The following is an 18,683-nucleotide window of genomic DNA, read 5'->3' as shown; positions in this document are numbered from 1 at the left end:
GTTTTCAGCTGGTATTCCAGCAACTAAATGTGTTTGTTCCTGGCATGGGGAGTAACTATGCGGACCAACGAGTCCCAGACAAAAAACCAATATGTTTTCCTTGATTTGGGGGACTGCTACACTGACATTTCCACCTGCTCTCAGTAGTGAGAGGTTGAATGGGGAGATTTCAGAAGTTGTAAAAAGGGTGAAAGTAAATGGTCTGCAAAGTGAGAGAGCGATCCGGGGTTGGGAGAAGAGAGAGGGATGGAAGGGAGGGGGTGAGAGGAAAGCTGCTTGGGTAAACTGCTTAATTTTGCACAAAACCGGCAGGGTTTCAAGGGACCCCTGCTTCTCCCGGCCAGGGCCAGGCGAGCTTCTAATGTGGCAGCACGTATTCCTGTGGAGTGGAAGGCCCTGCACAAAGGTAGACTAGGTATCTTTTTGATGTTAATTGCTGTGTTTTGGTTATAAACTTGTACTGATGGGGTGAAATCTTTCCTCCGTGTTACTGTGTGTAAAAATTTTCAAAATAATGAAGCAATGCTATCCTAAAATATGTGGCATCACATAACATCTTTTACATTTTCTACCCACACAATTTAGTCAAGCCTGTTGCGTAATTTGGTCCTCACAGCCTCAATTCCAGCAGCCCTGCCTACGGGTTTAGACATTTTTGTCAGGAGGGGGTCCTTACATCTCAAAATGTTGACAGGGGGGTCTCGGTATCCAAAGGTTTGAAGACCTCTGGCATAGACTGTACCTATTGTTTATGACATAAACTGGTCTGGTCAGCTCCCGCTCTGCTTACCCCTCTAATCACCCCGTCTTCTCCCTATTTGCCCTCACATTGGTTAAGTCTATCCCTGACCCAAGTAGGGAAGCCCGACTTCATCCATGGGCGCAGCTTAGGATACACAGGAAGCTGCAGATCATGTGAAATAGGCTGCTCACCCAGTGCGCATGTCCAGGCCGCCCCCTGGTAGTCTGGAAGGAACTAATTGAGACGCTTTACTGTGGACTTAGAACTAAGCGTCCTTGCTGCGGAAGGAAGGAAATCAAAACTGCAAGCGGTACTTCGCTTGCAACCAGTGATTGAAGTGCATTAACAAAAGTATGGGAACTGCCATCCTGGGAGAGTGAGCGTGGTCACAGGCGCGGCTTAAAAAACAACATATTCTGTAACTTTTCGATCTTTCACCTTCAGACAGAGCACATCGTGCCGAGTGTGACCGACATGCCGTGCCCATGTGGTTGCAGCACTGGCAGGGTTCTGAGATCTTGTAGTAAAATCTGTTTCAATGCCCTCTCATCGAGCTCAAAGTCGTGGTCATTTTCATGCGTAAGAACCATCTGCATAGGCCGAGGCGCTTCATAGGTCACACGTTCTGAGTCACATTTGGTTTAAAGAAGCCCACGAGTGGTGCACGCGCGACTAGCCTGCGAGATCCCTGAGAGCAGCGGGCCCCATCAGATAGCAGCGTACGGCGAGTGGTGTGCAGACAAGCCCACGAGTGGTGCACGCGCGACAAGGCTGCGAGGAGCGTGCGGACATCGCAAAGCAGCGTCCTGCGAGTGGCTGAAAGAGACGCTGTACGTATGCACATCTCCTGTCCGGGAGTGCACATCTACTGTCCTGAAATGCCAAAAGAGACGCCGTAAGCGTGCACATCTCCTGTCCAGCCAGCCGCGCACATCTCCTGTCCCCCTTCGGCAACCAAGTCGACAACACTAGATCTCGCCAAGGCGAGCAGCGCATGCGCTGCTTCGCTAGGCGAGACCTAAAAAGGTAAACCTCAAAGTTATATAGCATAACTTAGAAAAAATCACATCAAAATATGTGACAGAGCCTAAAAACAATCTGCCCTACCACTACGTGGATTGTTACATGCAGTGAGAAAGTCGAAGGATTACTCTGGTAAGTTCTTCACCGTCTTTCTCAAAAAATTTCAGTGGGTGCGTGAATATGTCTAATAAGTACATATTTAGTCATTAAGTTACTAAAAAAATCATGTCAGTGACTTACCAGGTCACCAGTATCAAGTGCGCTTGCGTACCTCCAAACTAAAGAAAACAATGCTCAAAGAATAATCACAGTTGAGTCCTGCATCCATATCGAGTGCAGAACAGCAGGAAGATGCTACTCCTTAGATAACGGTCAGTGCCCATAATATCTAGACCGCCAATTTAGGCCGCCATATGTGTAGTAGGAAAACAACACCACCTCCCGTCACCCTGTGTGAAAGGGGTTACAATAGAAATACATCTTCAATTTTTTGTACAGTCATGTACACAAGACACTTTTTATAATAATGTGTTTGAGCTACAATATTTGGCAAGTCCATTTATTTCATGGTAGCCCACACGCGTGGTACAGACAGATTGCAGTTGAGTCTTATCTGAGAGAACCAGTGTTTTGTTTATACTGTAACCAACCAGGTTATGAGGAACACAGGTTAACCTCTTACTTCATTTGGAGGACTGCAAAAATAGGTGATCAACAACAAAACTCATAAGTTTGTAGATATTCTCAAAGCCTTTGCAGGTACCTGCCCACCTTGGAAACATAAATATATGCACTCATCAAAGGCTAGAGTTTGTTTGTTTTCAGGGTAGGAATCAGGTGTGTCAGTGTTTACGGGTAGGGGTTTCTCCACAGCAAAAAAACAAAGAGGTTTATAGGTGTATTTGTGTCCCAATTAGAAGCAGCACATTCTAACAGCAATAGGAACATATGTAACTAACTTCTTCAAAAGAAGAATCCAAGCATTAGGATTTCATTTGCTATCCCCCATATGCCCAGGATGTGACATCATTGGCTAGCCCATCATCCATCTGCACAGAAAGTGGCAACACTGGTTTCCCTACAAAACCATATTTAAAAGAAGAATCCAAGCAAGGGGGCTTTGCTGCCCATCACACATCAGCAAAAGGAAGTGACATCAATTAATATCCCATAACGCATCTGCACAGGTAGTGACATTGGTGAATTTCCCCACATCACTGGTTTCCTACCTACTGCACCCTGCACTCCTCCCACTCCCAGGACCTACTTAGTGGGAGCTGAAATGCGGACACATGTATGGGGTCCACCAGAGGCAAGGCAGTCTGCACCAGACTGCAGTTGGACCTCTACCAGCACCAGGCACTCGACTGCAGTTGGACCACTACCAGCACCAAGAACCCTGGTACTCCACCTACATATTGCTAGCCTGTTGTGCTTCTCCGTGCTCTCAATCTTGGCCCCTGCGTGCCACACTGCTAACACACTGCACCACACAACATGGAAGGAGCATTCACATGCATTACCCAGATGCAAGAAAGCCAGGACTGGGGGAAGATCCTTCAGAGTGGCTGCGGCCAAGCTCTGGAACAGTCTGCCTGCCGAAATTCGCCAAATTCCACACCTCCTACCGTTTAGGAAGCGAATCAAAACATGGCTCTTCCCCCACCCCCTCTCTAAGCCTGCTCGCCCATAAATCACCTCCCCCGCCCTATAACCCAGGAGTAACTACCAGCGCCAGGATACCTGCCAGGTGACAGCCGCGCTTTACAAATGTTTTAAATAAATAATAAAATAAAACATGTGCCTTCGGCAAGTGCTCATGCACTGTCCAACACCCAGACCACCACTCCCACATCAACAGCACCCAGTAACCCAATCGCTCACACTCATACAAACTAGTCACCTGCTCATCCTCAAACAGACCAAATACCACCTACATAACAGACCAGACTCTCATGCATACTCCTCAATACCTGCTAACTCAGCAAACATGCCACAGATATAATATATGGGAACTACTGCACTACCACAATTTAGACTTGCTCTTTCTCATGGAAACATGGCTAAACCCAATCTCTGTCATGATTATCGCTAGAGCCATCCTGCTGGCTGTAGCCATCAGCACAAGCCTGGAGGTGGAGTGACCATCATATTCAAAGATACCATCAAGTACACCACTTACGGGGGAGGAGCCAAGATGGCGACCGGAGCAGACCTGTAGGCTCCCGGCTCCACCAGCCTTTTTCCTCCGCACCGATATCCTGACTTCTATCCTGGTGGCTTTTGGCGGCGGAATGTTTGTGATGCAGCGCTGACTTCCTTCGTGTTTTCCCGGAATCTCGGCTTGCCCGGCGGCCGGAGATGTTTGCAAAGCTGATTGCAGCCCCGGACCCCCGCCTGCACTGTCGCTCGCCGCCGTCCCTCGGAGGATTAGTGGCGGCCGGATTACCCGCTAGGCGCCGAGGACTTGAACAGTGGTGTAGTTCTCATGAGTCATAATCCTGACCGCGCTGCCTGTAGAGGTCCGTCGCAAGCTGTGTCTTGAAAGTGCTTGCTGGAATGAGACGCTCTTAAGGTACGAATCCTTTGTTTGGGGCTGGAGATGTGCGACATGGGTCGCTCGGACATGTCTGCTCGGCATCGGCTGCCTGCTTCCTTGTCTCGTTATGTTAGCCTGCTGAAAGGCAGTTCTCGGTGGCGGGTGCTCGATTGGCATTAAATCTGGTGATACTGAGCTCTGGCTGGGCGCCCGCTCGTGCCGCACCCGTCCCGGCGACTACTCCGGACTCTCGGTACCATGGCTTTGTTTGGTGCCTCGTGGCACGGGGGAGATCGCCCGTCCCTGCCCGCGGATTGTGCTACCCCGCCTGCGCTAGGGTCCGGCTCACAAGCGCCTTCCCGGGGAAGTGAGAAGAAGGGGCTGCAGCCACCACTTTCTTGTGAAACTATCCTGATCGCCCTGCGCGACTTCCGAACAGACATGTACAATGGCTACCACGTATTGGGTGAGAAATTGGACGACATGGCGTCTGCTCTGAGACAGGGGCGCAATGTCTGGACCCAACAAACCCTTGCTTTGCCTCTGCCGGAGCCTCGTGGGGATACAGTGCTTCCTCCTGCCTGCAGGGAAGATGTGCCTGCTTCAGACTCTACTGGCGCCCGCGACCGGCCGTCCGACAGACCCGCCTGGGATACTTTGTTTCCCCTTCCACCGGAGTCTGCTTCAATGTTGCTTTCAGCATCGCGAGTGACTCGGGACCTGTATATGAAACTATTGGCCCCCTCGATGGCTCCTTCTTCGTGGCCTTCACTCTTATTATTGAGGAGCCCATACTCTCCGTGTGTCCCGGAGGAACTCTCTATGACGGACAATGGATTTTATGGTGATTTTCGACGGCCATTTTGTGCTCCTGAGTCACTCTCGTTCTTTATGTGGCCATATTGTCTCTTTGTTTCAGAGGGGGCGGGATTTCCTCGGGGAGTGTATTTGGGGATGCATCCAAGATCGGGCCAGGGCTAGGCTGCTTCTCTTTATTATCGGCTTCTTGGCTGGTTGAGACGGGGTTGGGACTGTTTTTGCATCTATTTTAGTCGCACGCTGCGATTTGGCTTTCCACTCCTGTATCTGCATCGATGTTTGCTACTGTACTTTACGTTCAGGGTGGAGGATGTATTTGTGGCTGGGGGGACCGGGACCATCTAGAATTGATCCTCCTCTCGATTCATTGGCTTTTTGAGAGTTGAAGATTAGGATGCTCTTTTCTCACTCTCTATATTTCAGGATGTTATAAAAAAAAATTATTTCTTTCTTCTTTCCTTTCTTCCTTTCTTCTCGCTATATTTCGGGTTTATTGGGCGACAGACACACTGCTGGGGGGGGGGGGGGGGGCAGGCCGTAGCCTCCGCATGCGTGTAGAGTGGGGGGTTAGAAGTTTAGTTTCTAGTTTTAGTTTCTATGGTGCCTTATTTTTTTTTCTTCACTGTTGTTTTTCCTCTTTCTTCTGTCTGGGTCCATGTCTAGGTCTACTAGGGGACGGGTGGCGGCTAACACTGGGTGGGATGTTAGGACTGATATTTTTGTTGCATATACTTCTGGCTGCCATGCTGCCTGGGTGGGACTTGACTGTTGGGTTGTTCTACTGCGTGGTGAATTGTAGCGAACGTCATGCTCCACCTGCACGGACTCTGCCTTCTTCGCTTATTATTTCTTTTTTATGATTAAGAAAAAGTACAAGTTGAATTTAATAGCTGCATAAAAATTTTTTTTTTTTTAAATTAACCTTCATTGATCCTGGGACACGGTATTACAGCTTTTTACAGTGTAACTCTTCAATACTTGTTGATGGTGATGATGTATTACTGTGTCGCCGTATTGCATGCACTGGTGCTTCATGAGTATCTGTGGCCGGCCTGGTGGTTGTGGGCCCGTATTTGTTCTTCTTTGATGCACAATAAAGGTTTTCAAAAATAAAAATTAAAAAAAAAGTACACCACTTACATGGACAACACAACCAGCTACACGAACACATCACGTTCAAGATACGCATCACAGCCAACTTCTCCTTGGGCGGAACTTTGTATACAGACCACCAGGACCTCGCACCAATTTCACTAGTGAACAACACAGATTTTGTGGCACCCCTATTCATCAATGCCAGCACCTTCATCTTCCTCGGAACCCTTAACTTTCCCCTATAAGACTGCACCAAAACAAACTCTACAGCCATTCTAGAAAACCTTGAAAACCTTGGCCTCACCCACCACATTAACTAACACACCCCGGCTGACCCAATTCCCTCCTCAATCAGCAAAATCACTGTTGAAAAACCAGCAACGATGACCTGGACAGACCATACCCTTGTCAGTTTCAGTATACCCATCCCATCCCATACCATCATAGAAATACCACCACCAGAATCACCCGCCACAGCAAAAAAAAAAAGTAGTGGGCTTCTGCCCTTTCTGCAACCCATCCCAGAGCGCACCAGCAACCTGCCAAAACCCATAAAGAACCTAAATAGCTGGATCACAGCATGCACCAACATCCTGGCTCACCTCAAGTGCAACCCAATGGCAAGAGCCAGACTACAAGCCAGTTGGTACACAGAGGAACTCAGGCTGACAAAACGTCACTGTGTTTCGTCACCCTGCAGCTGGAGTGCAAATGGAGAACAAATCAAGACATCACAGATATAGTCATCTTCAAATCAGCCCTAAGACACTACCGCCTGCAGATATAGAACCAGTGGCAGCTCCTCCGCAATGGCGGAGGTATGTCGCCCCACTGCTTTGAGAAGTGTAAAGAAGAGGAAATATAAAATGATAATAACTTTGAGTTATTACCATTTTATGTTTCCTTCCTTTGCGGGCGGGCGGGGCTGCTCTGCTCACGGAGCAGGGCAGGAGTGGGTTGCCCACTCGTAAGTGCACAGTGACTGTTTGGTCTGCCTTCTTGGGCCACTCAAACCAGTCATGAACACTTTCACCATCCTCTATTATAGGCTGCATTACAGCCTACATGGAGAACAAGCCCAGGCCCCCCTTCCCCAGTTGAACGTCGAACCAGGATGCTCCAAACCGATCACAACGCCGAATTGCAGCATTGCGATTAGTCAGGGAAGCTGGCTTCCTTTCCCACAAGGAGAGCAGGAAGCAAGGACCAGAGTCGTGGTGGTGGGACTGACGGCAAGGTATGTTTGAACTTTTTTTAACTGTGCACTACCTCGCGCCACCCCCCACATCGCCTTCCGAGTCATGCCGGCTGCCACTGTATTGAACTTCTGTAACAAAATCCCCTCCATATACTGCATCTTCAACAGTCAATTTGACCCTGTCACCATAGCAACTCAACTCCTTACCACAACAAAAGATTGGACTCTGACCTTTTGGCCCATTGTCACAACCACTGAAATCACTGGTACCATGGAGACCATCCACTCAGGGTGACTATTTGACCCTTGACCGCACCACGCCTTCTCCAAAGGATTCCTTCCATCAGTGAAGCACTAAAACCCATCATCAGGGACTCCATCAACTCAGTCACATTCCTGGACACCTGAAAACATTCCACCGCCATCTCTCAACGCTGAAACCATCCGCTGACACAGCCACGCTATCCAACTACAGACCTATTTCCGTCCTACCAGACCCGGCAAAGGTATTAGAGAAACTAATCAACCAACGCCTCATGGACCACCTCAGCAACCACCCAGCTACTTGATGCCATGCATCCGGATTCAAGCACACTCACAGTACAAGATCAGCACTCATCACTACCACAGACAACATCTGCATGTTCCTTGACAAAGGAGACAAGGCAGCCCTCAGAGTCCCGGACCTCTCAGCAGCATTTGACACAGTATCACACTTCAACCTCATCAGGTGCCTGCATGAGATTGGCGTTCAAGGACACGCTCTCCATTACATCTGCTCATTGTTAATGGATAGAACACAAGCAGTCAGCCTGGCATCTTACTCCGCAAAAGCCTTCAATCTCATCTCTGAAGTGCCTCAAGGTTTATCGAACAGCCCCACCCTCTTCACCCAGCCATGATCCCTTTGGCCAACATCATTCGCGCACACAACCTCAACATCCTCTCCTATGCAGAGGACATACAACTCACACCATCCCTCCCAGATAAGACCCCAAACACAAGAAACAAGTTGACTGCCTGCATGAAAGATGTTGCTAACTGAATAAAAGCAAACTGTCTGAAGTTCAGCACCATCAAGACAGAAGTAGTGATTTTCAGAAAGAACACCTCACCATGGAACTCCAACTAGTGGCCGGCCGAACTCAGACCTACACTCAGAGCCCACCCCAGGAACAACAGAATAATCATCAATAGCAAACTTGACATGACTACATAATGTCAAAGTTGTCACTGTGTCCTGCTTCCACAGTCTGAAGATGCGGAGGAGGCTCTTGAAATGGCTCCCAAGCAACTTTAGAAAACTGCCACTCACTCCCTAGTGCCCAGCGAGTTGGGCAGTGGGAGCACCCTCTATGCCGGGGTCACCAAGCAACTAACTAGAAGACTACAAACCAGCAAATACTTGGCAGCCAGGTTCATCATCAACCTCTCACACAGAACTAACTTCACATCACACCTCAGAAAGTTCCACTCACTCCCAATAGACAACCAGCTCATTTCAAACTTCTCACACACATATTCAAGGCACACAACAAGCTCGGCCCACCTTACTTGAAGCCAGAAACCTCCGCACACATCATGCATTTACAAAGAACCAGGTCAGGAGAATGGGCATTCTCTTACATCTCACGTAAAGTGTGGAACGGCCTCCCACTCCACATCAGAGCCTCCTCTTTTCTTGAATTCCACAAAAAGCTGAAAACCTGGCTGTTCAATTTACCAACCAAATATAGAGAGAGCTAGGCACAGCGCCAGGATACCCTTGAGGGTGATGGTGCCTTTCACAAATACACATAACATAACAGCTGTACATAACAAAATATATTAGAACATTGGAATGTTGAGTGCTCCATTGAAAACAATGGTGTGCTCTGCGCTTCAAATTGCCAGTAGAAACCTGGAGCATCTACATTCCAATGTTTAACAAAGGCCTCACAGGGCCCAAGGGGATTTCCCCCCTCGGGCTCCATAAGGCCTTTGTTTTACAAATTACCAAATTCTGCCATCTAGTGGCGATGTTCAAATAGCCTTAGACCTCTCAATAGTGGGCTTTACTGGCCATTAAAGGCCCGCTTCCTTGTTTAACACTGGAGCAGGCCTTTAATGGCTGGTAGAGCACGCTACGTCGGGCTCTAAGGCTATAATATATTTGTCCTGATAATAGAAAGCCCTACATGATGGGGAGCATGTTTTGTTTGTATTGTATATATTTACGTCACACGTTTGCAATTTGAGGCATGAAGAGATAAAGTTATTTGTGTAAATCAAAACACTTTTTGTTGCTGATCTCAGACCTGTTAGCCTTGGGGGAAACATGGCGGCGGGCTGAGAGGAGAGGAACTTAGTTATGAGGAAATAGCCTTTAAACTTGTGTGAGACTTCAAAAGGAGACTTCCAAAGGTGCAGATAAGAAATGTAATGTATAATTCTTTTGTGACAAGCTGTAGTATATACTTTTTTTAAACGGGCTCACCCGGACTGTTAGAGCAGTCACCCCCTATGGCCCTGGATGCAGAACTGCAGTGAGCATTTGGTCTAATGCCGCTTGTCTCTTCTGAGGCCTCGAGCCGCGTTCACAATCGCGGGCTTTTGGGCTGTGAGAGGTAGGGGGAGCACCACGTGCAGCTCACTGGGGAGGAGCAGACTCGTGAGTGCAGCTGGTAGCTGGGCGGAAGACTTCAAGCTGAAACTGACAAAGCAATCGACAAAGTGTATGCCTGGTAGTGTGCGGATCAGGGGGGGGGGGGGGGGGGAGCAGAGTGTTTCACTTGGAGGTGGGGGCTGTGAGGAGAACATCAGAATCCAGGTACAGGGCTTTGAGCGGAGACGGTTGAGGTCGCGGTCGATGGAAAGCGAGCCTCAATTACCAAGGATACAGCTACAGCCACAGCCCCAGCCCCAAAAGAAGGCACCAAAGTCAGGAGGAAAGTCTAGATGTTGTGGCCCCAAGGAGGTGCGTGTGCCTGTCAAACCTGCACCCTCTTTGAGATCCTACATTAAAATTATGGAGCATGTTAAAAGCTCCCAGGTAAAGGGGAATAAGCCACAAAATAAGTTACATATTAAGCCACAAACTGCTCTACTTCCCCATGAGAATCGATTTGCTCCCCTGGCAGAGCCACAAGCTGAAAATGTAAGGCTTGAGACAACCCCCAATTCTAGTCTTGAATCTAGACCAGTTTGTGCTGTTGGGTCATCTGCGCAGGCGAAGAACCCCAAGCAAAGTGAGAAAATTAAACGTGGAAATGGTGGTAACGGATTTAATGGAGGCAATGAAGGTGAATACTTGATTGAGAAGATGTTTTCAGCCTTACATCAAGATATTCTCACAAAATTTGAGATATCGGAAATGAATTAAAAGAGGATTTACGATAAATGCGAGGTACTGGAGGAGAAGCTCGATGATCCCGCGCAGCGTACTGGTATACTAGAAGGGGAGGTTAAAGCCTTATCAGCAGTGGTGACGGGTAACTCAAAAGATATTGAGTCCTTAAGAAAACAGAATCAAGCATGACTTGGAAAGGCTCAAAACTCAATCCCGATGTAACAACCTAAGATTCCTCAAAATTCCTGAGGGGGCTGAGAAAGGGGATGTTAAGGCCATTATTTGTGGTCTCCTGAGTGCGGGTGGAAGTTTTAAAGGACAGGCCAGATATTGATTGGGGGGAAGGAGATCCAGAGGGCTCATAGGGAGCCCTTCAGGTTAAACCCGGATCGGAAGACTCGCAGAATTTCTTTTATTAATTTCCTAACCTTTGCTGTGAAAGAGTTAGTACTGGAGCAGGCCCTGAAGGGGGGGTCCTTAAATCATGATGGGTTCCCATATCAAATCAGGTCGGATCTTGGTAAGAGAACTGCCCAGAGGCTGAGGTAGCTGGGTACGAGAATGAACGAGTTGCGGAGTAACGGCGCTCAGGTCCAGCTAAAATTTCCAGCTATGTTAAAAATTATGTGGAGAAACAAAATGTATAATATAAGTAACCCAGAAGAAGTGGATACCTCCTTATTACAGATGACATGATAAGATAGATGTTTGAGTTTATGATATTAGGGTTTGAGCCCCAAAAGGAATTTGTATTACGGTATTGATGAATGTTATAGATAGGCTGTTTTCTTTCATTCTATTTCTACTGTTTTGTTGAGTCTCTCCTCTCTGGTAGGGATGGGTGCAATCGCAAAGGGTGAAGTGTATGGCCCCAGGTTTGGAGAGGGTGTTTCCCGGGGGTGGGGGAATTGGGGCACTGGGTGTGGGGAGCAGTGGGAGAAAAACCAAAGAAATAGTCGTCATTTGCTTATGTAATGAAGGGGTAGCGATATTATGGGCCGGAACCAAGATCATAGGGTAAGAATTGATAACTTGGGTTTAGAGCATGGGTAAGCTGAAAGTATTTAATGTTTTTACTTGGAACATGAACGGGCTGAGTTCTAGGAGGAAAGTGTCCAGGATTATTGAAACGATTAAAGATAGCACTGCCCAAATCATTTTATTACAGGAAACACATCTTGAGAGTCTTCATTTGGGCATCAAAGGGTTCTAGGATTTCCTGGAAGAAGTTGAGGAGAAGATTGGAAGTGCGCGGATTGGAACTTCCAGATATGTTTGCAATAGTAATGCTTTTCTTTTTAAAAATGTGCGTATGTTGGCAAATAAGATTGACAAGTCTTCTATTGGCTTACTTTTTGAGGCTATGCTAAGGATATTCCGAATGGTCAACAACATTTTCTTTTCAAATTTGGAGAATCTAAGTTTTTTTAAGAAAGTAATATTAAAGGTATTGAAGGCTGCACTGAGTATGTGGATGTATGTGCGGAACATTTTGAAAGTTCCCTATTTTTCAAGCTATGCCCCAATATGGGATTCTCCCGGAACCCCCGAATGTTTGAGGGATCAACTTAGCCAGTCTTTGAAATCAGGGAGCATATATTATTGGGCTGATCTTAAGCAGGGATCGAACATGATAAGTTGAGATACCATTAATAATTTGTGTAAGGGGCAGTTAACTAGATTCAAATATTATCTATTAAGTTCTTGGTGGGCTACACAGGACTGGGTGGAGGATGGGGTCATGAGTTCGGCGAAGAAGATCTGATGAAAATGTGGCAGGACTCTTACGGCATACTACGTACAGTAGTTAAACCAGCATCACTTAAAATAAATCACCTATTCACCACCTATAGAGTCTATTGGTCACCAGCAAAGTTGAGTAAGATTATAAGTAACTCATACAACTGCCCTAGATGTATGCTGATAGCGGCAGACGATATCCATCTATTCATGACTTGTCAAAAATATTTTCCTATTGGAACTCATTTTGTGACTTCATTAGTGAAACAACCGGATGCACATTAATGTTTGTACTCGCCTAATTTTTTTGGGTTAAATTTGGAGGAAGATGTACTGCCTTTAGTGTGTAACAACATTTTTATGTGATTCTCTTGGCCCGGCGGGAGATATGCCACTATTTATAGAGTGCCTTAGAAATATAATATATACTAGTGAGTCTGATACGGCATGTGACCCTTTGAGCGAGAGGAATGTTTGGGCTCCGTTGGTGAGGTGGAGAGAAAAGGAAACGTGAGTCCTATGATTAAAGCCATCCTGCTGGGGGCTACTATTATCTCCTTTGGGCGGTATCAGCTGGTGCAGGAGAGGGAAGTAGATACAGTGGTATGCTTGTGGGTCACTACTGAAGATCACCTCATTGGTCACCAGTCAAGTTCCCCCTTCTGTAAGACCTAGAGGGATCAGAGCACACCCAAACAAGAATGTTGGCAAAATGAGGACAACATTTCTTTTTTTAAAAAAACACTTTTTGTTAAAATCAGCAGGCAGCAGCTGGTATTACAACTCAGGTCTTGAGGTTCTAAGGTTGAACAGCCTAGACTTCAAACCCCATCCCCTCCTAGTTCTAGGAGAGGAGCCTGTATCAAGCATATTACTTGACAATAAAGGGGACTTACATCGCCTGATTGTACTACACTACATGATCTTTGTTTTTAAGGGAATATTCCTGACTATTCTGCAGATGCACCCTTTGGCTTTAGCTGTGGTGGGAGCTCATCCCAGTGAAATGTGGCTTGCACCCTGAATCTGAAGAGTTTGCATTCTTACTGTAGAAGTCGTCTAAATAGCATGCAGTTTTTATTTAACCTTAAATAATAAATTGGTGCACTTCATGGAAGAAAACATGCATTATATGGGAAGCAATAAATCCATCAGAAATTGCATTTTAATTCATCTAAACAATTCAAAAAAGTAGTTTTTCTATAGCTCTACATTCCACATTTGCAAAATTTCTAGGAACTGTAAATGACGAGTTTTACTATTACTCAATTTAATGGCACTCAGTTTACCACACATCTAAGTCACGATAAGAGTCATTTCCACTAAAAAAATCTCTGCTGGAGAAATTGCCACCACAGTGTACATGCAAGACAAGTTACAGTTGGAAGCTGGAGTTAGAGTTAGCATTCTGACCACAGGTGCTTTCCCATACACTAGAGTACAGAAAGGTACCTTAGGTATTTTCACTGCCTGGTAAGCCTGTTAAATGTGTCAGGGTGTATGATGATGATCACCATGATGCCTGTGCAAATTCTTAAGAGGGCCCACAATTGAGTGTGGATCTGTGATAGCCTTGTATGTCCTTATAATGCTTTTCACTTCTTAAGTTGTGTTTCTTCTAAGGAAGCAGCTATATTAAGATGTTTTGCTCTATTATACAGGGTGAAGCTTTGGGCAGATGCCTTTGGAGGTGAAGTCTACTCAATTGTAACAAAATATTCAGGATCCCTCTTGCTGCAAAAGGTAGGACACTCTATTTTTCTACATTAAGGTTGTCTATTTATTTGGTGTTTTACTTTCTTGCTGATTAAGTTCATCGATGGATATGAAATAAACTAGGAAGTACTTCATTTGTCATGCTGTTATTACTTTTTCAAGGGTAGGAACACAAAGTGAAGAAGATAACCACAGAAGTGAAGTAGGCAAAAGCTACAAACATACCAAATTTTGTATCCACAATTAACAAATATCACAGTTTTATTTTACATTTGAGAAGCCTAAATATATGCACAATATCATTTTTAATGAATTTTTTATATTGAAGCCCTGATTTATAGGCCGCCTGGCTCCGCGGGGGCCTTCCTGAAATCCTTAAACCACATTCTGGCACCCTGGACTCTTAAGTATTCTCACTTCCTCGTTCTTGGTGACCTGAACCTCCATATGGACAAGCCTCTAGAGGCCGAAGTGATTTCTCTTAGGGACAGTCTGCTCTTAGCCTATCTCATGTGTGTTCAAACCGACTCATAGGGCAGGACATATTTTAGACCACATCTACTCCAATGTCACACTTTAAGTAGATGACCCACTACCACTAACTGGTCAGACCACTATTTAGTGAGTTTTAATTGGCCCTTTTCTCCAAAATGAAGACCGACTCATCCCTTAGACACTGGAATAGCACCAGAACTTTCCATAGAATTTCTCCAACCAATTTGGCAAAACCCTTGAATCTTCTTTTGCCTCACTCTCCGGAAATTCAGAGGTGGACACCTCCCAGTTTGATGCTTGGATCTCCCAGAGTACAAATGAGCTAGCTCCCACTGTGGCCTTACACTCTCATAAATTCAATCGGCACGCTGGGTTACTGAGATCCTAGAGACAAGTAAAAAAGCATGTAAGCGACTGGAAAGGAGATGGCGAGGGAACTATAGCTTGGAGAACAAACTCAATTATCAAATGGCTTTGAAGGCTCAAGACACAAAATTCAGTGTAGTGAAAACAGCCTTTTTTAAGAAAAAAATTGAGAAATCATAGAATAAATCCAAGGAGATTTTAAAAATTATTAAATCTTATCTGAACCCCGAGGCTACCACCAGACATCTTTAACCATCGGTGGAATGGACCAACAAGTTCAAGTTCAAGTTTGAAATTTGTATTGCGCACTACTCACCCAGAGGGTCTCAAGGCGCTTGAGGGGGGATATTTTACTGATCGAATATCCAAGTTTTTAGTTGCTTTCTGAAGGAGAGGTGGTTCTGTGTAAGGCGGAGGTGGGTGGGGAGAGAATTCCAGGTTTTGGCCGCTAAGTAGGAGAAGGATCTTCCCCCCATGGTGGATCTATGGATGCGCGGAATTGCGGCGAGGGCTTGATTGGACGAACGTAGTTGGCGGGTGGGGGTGTAAAAGGACAGGCGCATGTTGAGGCATTCGGGTCCTAGGTCGTAGAGGGCTTTGTGTGCGTGGGTGAGGAGGAGTCCAGGATACCGATAACTTTGATTAACAAGAGTTATGTTGGTATTTTGTTGACTTAATATTGTGAGTAATACTTTTGGAGCTATATAATTGATTTTGAGTCTCCATTTTCTCTATGCTCATTAAATTCATAGTTTGCAAAAGTTATATGATGACTATGGGGTGAATTTTTGCTATTTCATTAATTATTTGAATGTTTGGAAGTCATTTCGCACCCGAATGATCAAACACTGACCCTTTTTCCTATATAGAGCTAGTTGCAGCACAGAAACAGCCTTGTTAGAGGTCACTGAGCACATTAAATATAAGTTTGATCGTGGGAAGGGCTGTCATATTTATGCTGGATCTCTCTGTGGCCTTCGATCCCGTTCCTCACGGCATACAATTGAAGAGACTGAAGAAGTAGGAAGTCTGGATACCTCCATTCAGAATCTAAAGATAGGTTTGCCACAGGCCTCACCTTTGAGCTCTACACTCTTTAATGTGTACCTGATTCCGCTCACAGATTTGGCCGAATTATGCAGAACCAATGAAATATCCTATTCGGACAACACTCAGCTTTTCTTTACGTGTGTGTAAGGTACAGATTTTGAAGATGAGAACATCAGAGCATGCCTGTCCAAGGTGTTTAATTGGTTGTCTATAAACCAACTTAAATGCAATCCTGACAAATCGGAATTTGTTTTCTTCAGATCTCCGCCTTCTGAGGTCTGGAGGTCATGGTGGCCCCAGGATACCCCTCCGCCAGCCACTCTCCAAAATTTGATCAAAAACCTGGTTATTCAAATTGATAATGCTTTATCTATGAAACCCCAAATTCAAGCTCTGGTAGGCAGGCACCTGTTTCGGTGCTGCTACAAGCCCTGAGAAAATTCCTACCCCTTCTGTCAATTGATGCTAGGAAAACAGTGATCCAGGCCCTATTTACCTCATAGACTTGACTATGGAAATGTCCTATACTTGGGTCTGCCTGACTGTCGCCTGAACCACTTGCAAGTGGTTTAAAATGTCCAGCCAAACTAATCCTTAAACTGGCTCCTCAAACTCACATATCCTCAAATCTCAGGGCCCTGCATTGGCTACCAGTGAAAAAGAGGATTCTATTCAAGACCCTGGTTTTGGTACATAAAGCCCAACAGGGTAATGGCGCTATCCACATCAGGAGGAGGATGTCGCAATATACACCTTCTAGGACTCTGCGGTCATCCTCCAGCCATCTAGCTACGATTCCCAAGGTCCTCACGGTTAACACCAGAGGCAGATGTTTCGCTTACCTGGGTGCCCAAGCCTGTAATCAACTCCCACTAGCTCTTCGAGCCACAGTGGAATTGGCCTCTATTAGGAAGCAACTGAAAACCTGGCTATTCTGCAACTAAAGTGTTTCTAGCTATTAAGTGTGGAGTTGCCCTGCTAGCGCCGGGAAACTCTTAGGAGTAGCCGGACACTCTGCAAATGCTGTTTCATTCATTCATTCATTCATTCATTCATTCATTCATTCATTCATTCATTCAAATGAAAGGCTGCTAAATCTAAATATTAACAGTTTTAATATCATGGCTTACCCACATTTCCAGATCATAAAAACGTCAGACATTTTTTATTTGGGATGACGTCAGTGATGTATCACAACTAAAATAAAGTTTCAGTTCCAATTTACCATCTGGAGATAATCAGACATTCCATATTGGTTGAATTATTTTCGCGGTTATTACCCATGCTAAACCAATCAAACAGAAAATAAGGTGAACCTGTCATCTAATGTTTCCTATTTGGTTCCCTGTACCATGCAACACTGTATGGTATTCTTTGAAGAATGGTACATTTCATTCTACCCGTGGTATCAAAGCATGGGATTTTTCGTGCTTTTCCCCTTTTTCAAACAGATCTGGGGAACTACAAGATGGACATGACATCTTTTGGCCCAGGCCAACCAGTGGACAGAGCATCTGATGTTTTTTGGTGAATGTCCTTTAAGCACCAAGCAATATATGAGTTTCTTAGTATAGTTGTCAGCTTTTCTGCATACAATTATTCAGCACTTAGTCAATTTAATTAAGGATGAATTAAGGAATGCTATTGACAGAATACTCGGAAGAAACTTTTTGAATACCAGTTCGACTCTATCAAGTGGAAACTATCTATAAGTATCTGTTTTGATTGTTTCTGATACAATATCTTCATTTATTAATTATCTAGGTTGTAAAATCCTGGCAAGTATAATACTCATGTATTTAAACACTTTGGGACACTAACTAATATATCTAAATTTCACCCTCCCTCCACCCCCCGAACACTGCATATTATTTAGAAGAAAGAATTATGATGTATTTGTATTTGCTATATGTTGAGTTTTTATTATCAAATCCACAATATTGACTACCAAGATATTGTCAAGGGAAGAAGATTTGGAGTTAAGAATAGTGAATCTATACTTCCCTCTATGTTTGACCATATGTTTAGAGCGATATTCTAGAGTAAATATATTTGAAAATCTATATTATTTTTTATAAAAAAATGATTGCAGAGATTAAATATTGCATTGCCATGACATTCCTTTCCACGACAATGTACATTAAGACATAGTCCAACAAGGGGCAGACAGTGTCAACTATTGTATCTTTCATATATCTTATTCTCCCTGTCCCGGTATTTCCTCTTCCACTGATCTGATGTGAAAATACAATGAATGCTAATTATGATGAAATATTGTTTCACTAGCTATGGAATTGCCACAATTTTAACCTCATTAATTGATCCAAAGAATTCTCATTTGTGTGAATGTTGTGGCCAGAGAAAATAAAATTCAGTACCATGACAATCAGGTTGAAAAGTTTTGGTTAACTTCATGTCTCTGATGAAATCTTCAATTTATATTCTGGTCGTGGAGTGACAAAATCGTCCATTGCTTTTCCTGATGACCTGAATATTATCATAAACAGTGAAAATCTTTTTTGTGGTATAAAATTTGAGTTTGATATTAGCTGATAGGATATTTAGAATTCTT

General features: G+C 44.9%; 1 protein-coding gene across 1 annotated transcript in view; it reads left to right on the top strand.

Moving 5' to 3' along the window:
- Positions 1-18,683, top strand: part of LOC147733967 (voltage-dependent calcium channel subunit alpha-2/delta-4-like) — a 961,982-nt gene that overhangs the window by 42,125 nt on the left and 901,174 nt on the right. Inside the window, exon 2 of the mRNA XM_086952873.1 lies at positions 14,146-14,227. Within this exon, the coding sequence (XP_086808999.1) occupies positions 14,146-14,227 (82 nt within the window). The remainder of the gene's footprint in view (positions 1-14,145; positions 14,228-18,683) is intronic.

Source organism: Lissotriton vulgaris, chromosome 1_2, assembly GCF_964263255.1.
Source record: "Lissotriton vulgaris chromosome 1_2, aLisVul1.2, whole genome shotgun sequence".
Lineage (NCBI taxonomy): Eukaryota > Metazoa > Chordata > Amphibia > Caudata > Salamandridae > Lissotriton > Lissotriton vulgaris.
The sequence above is the reverse complement of the archived record's forward strand: the minus strand, read 5'-3'. Positions and strand labels throughout refer to the sequence as shown.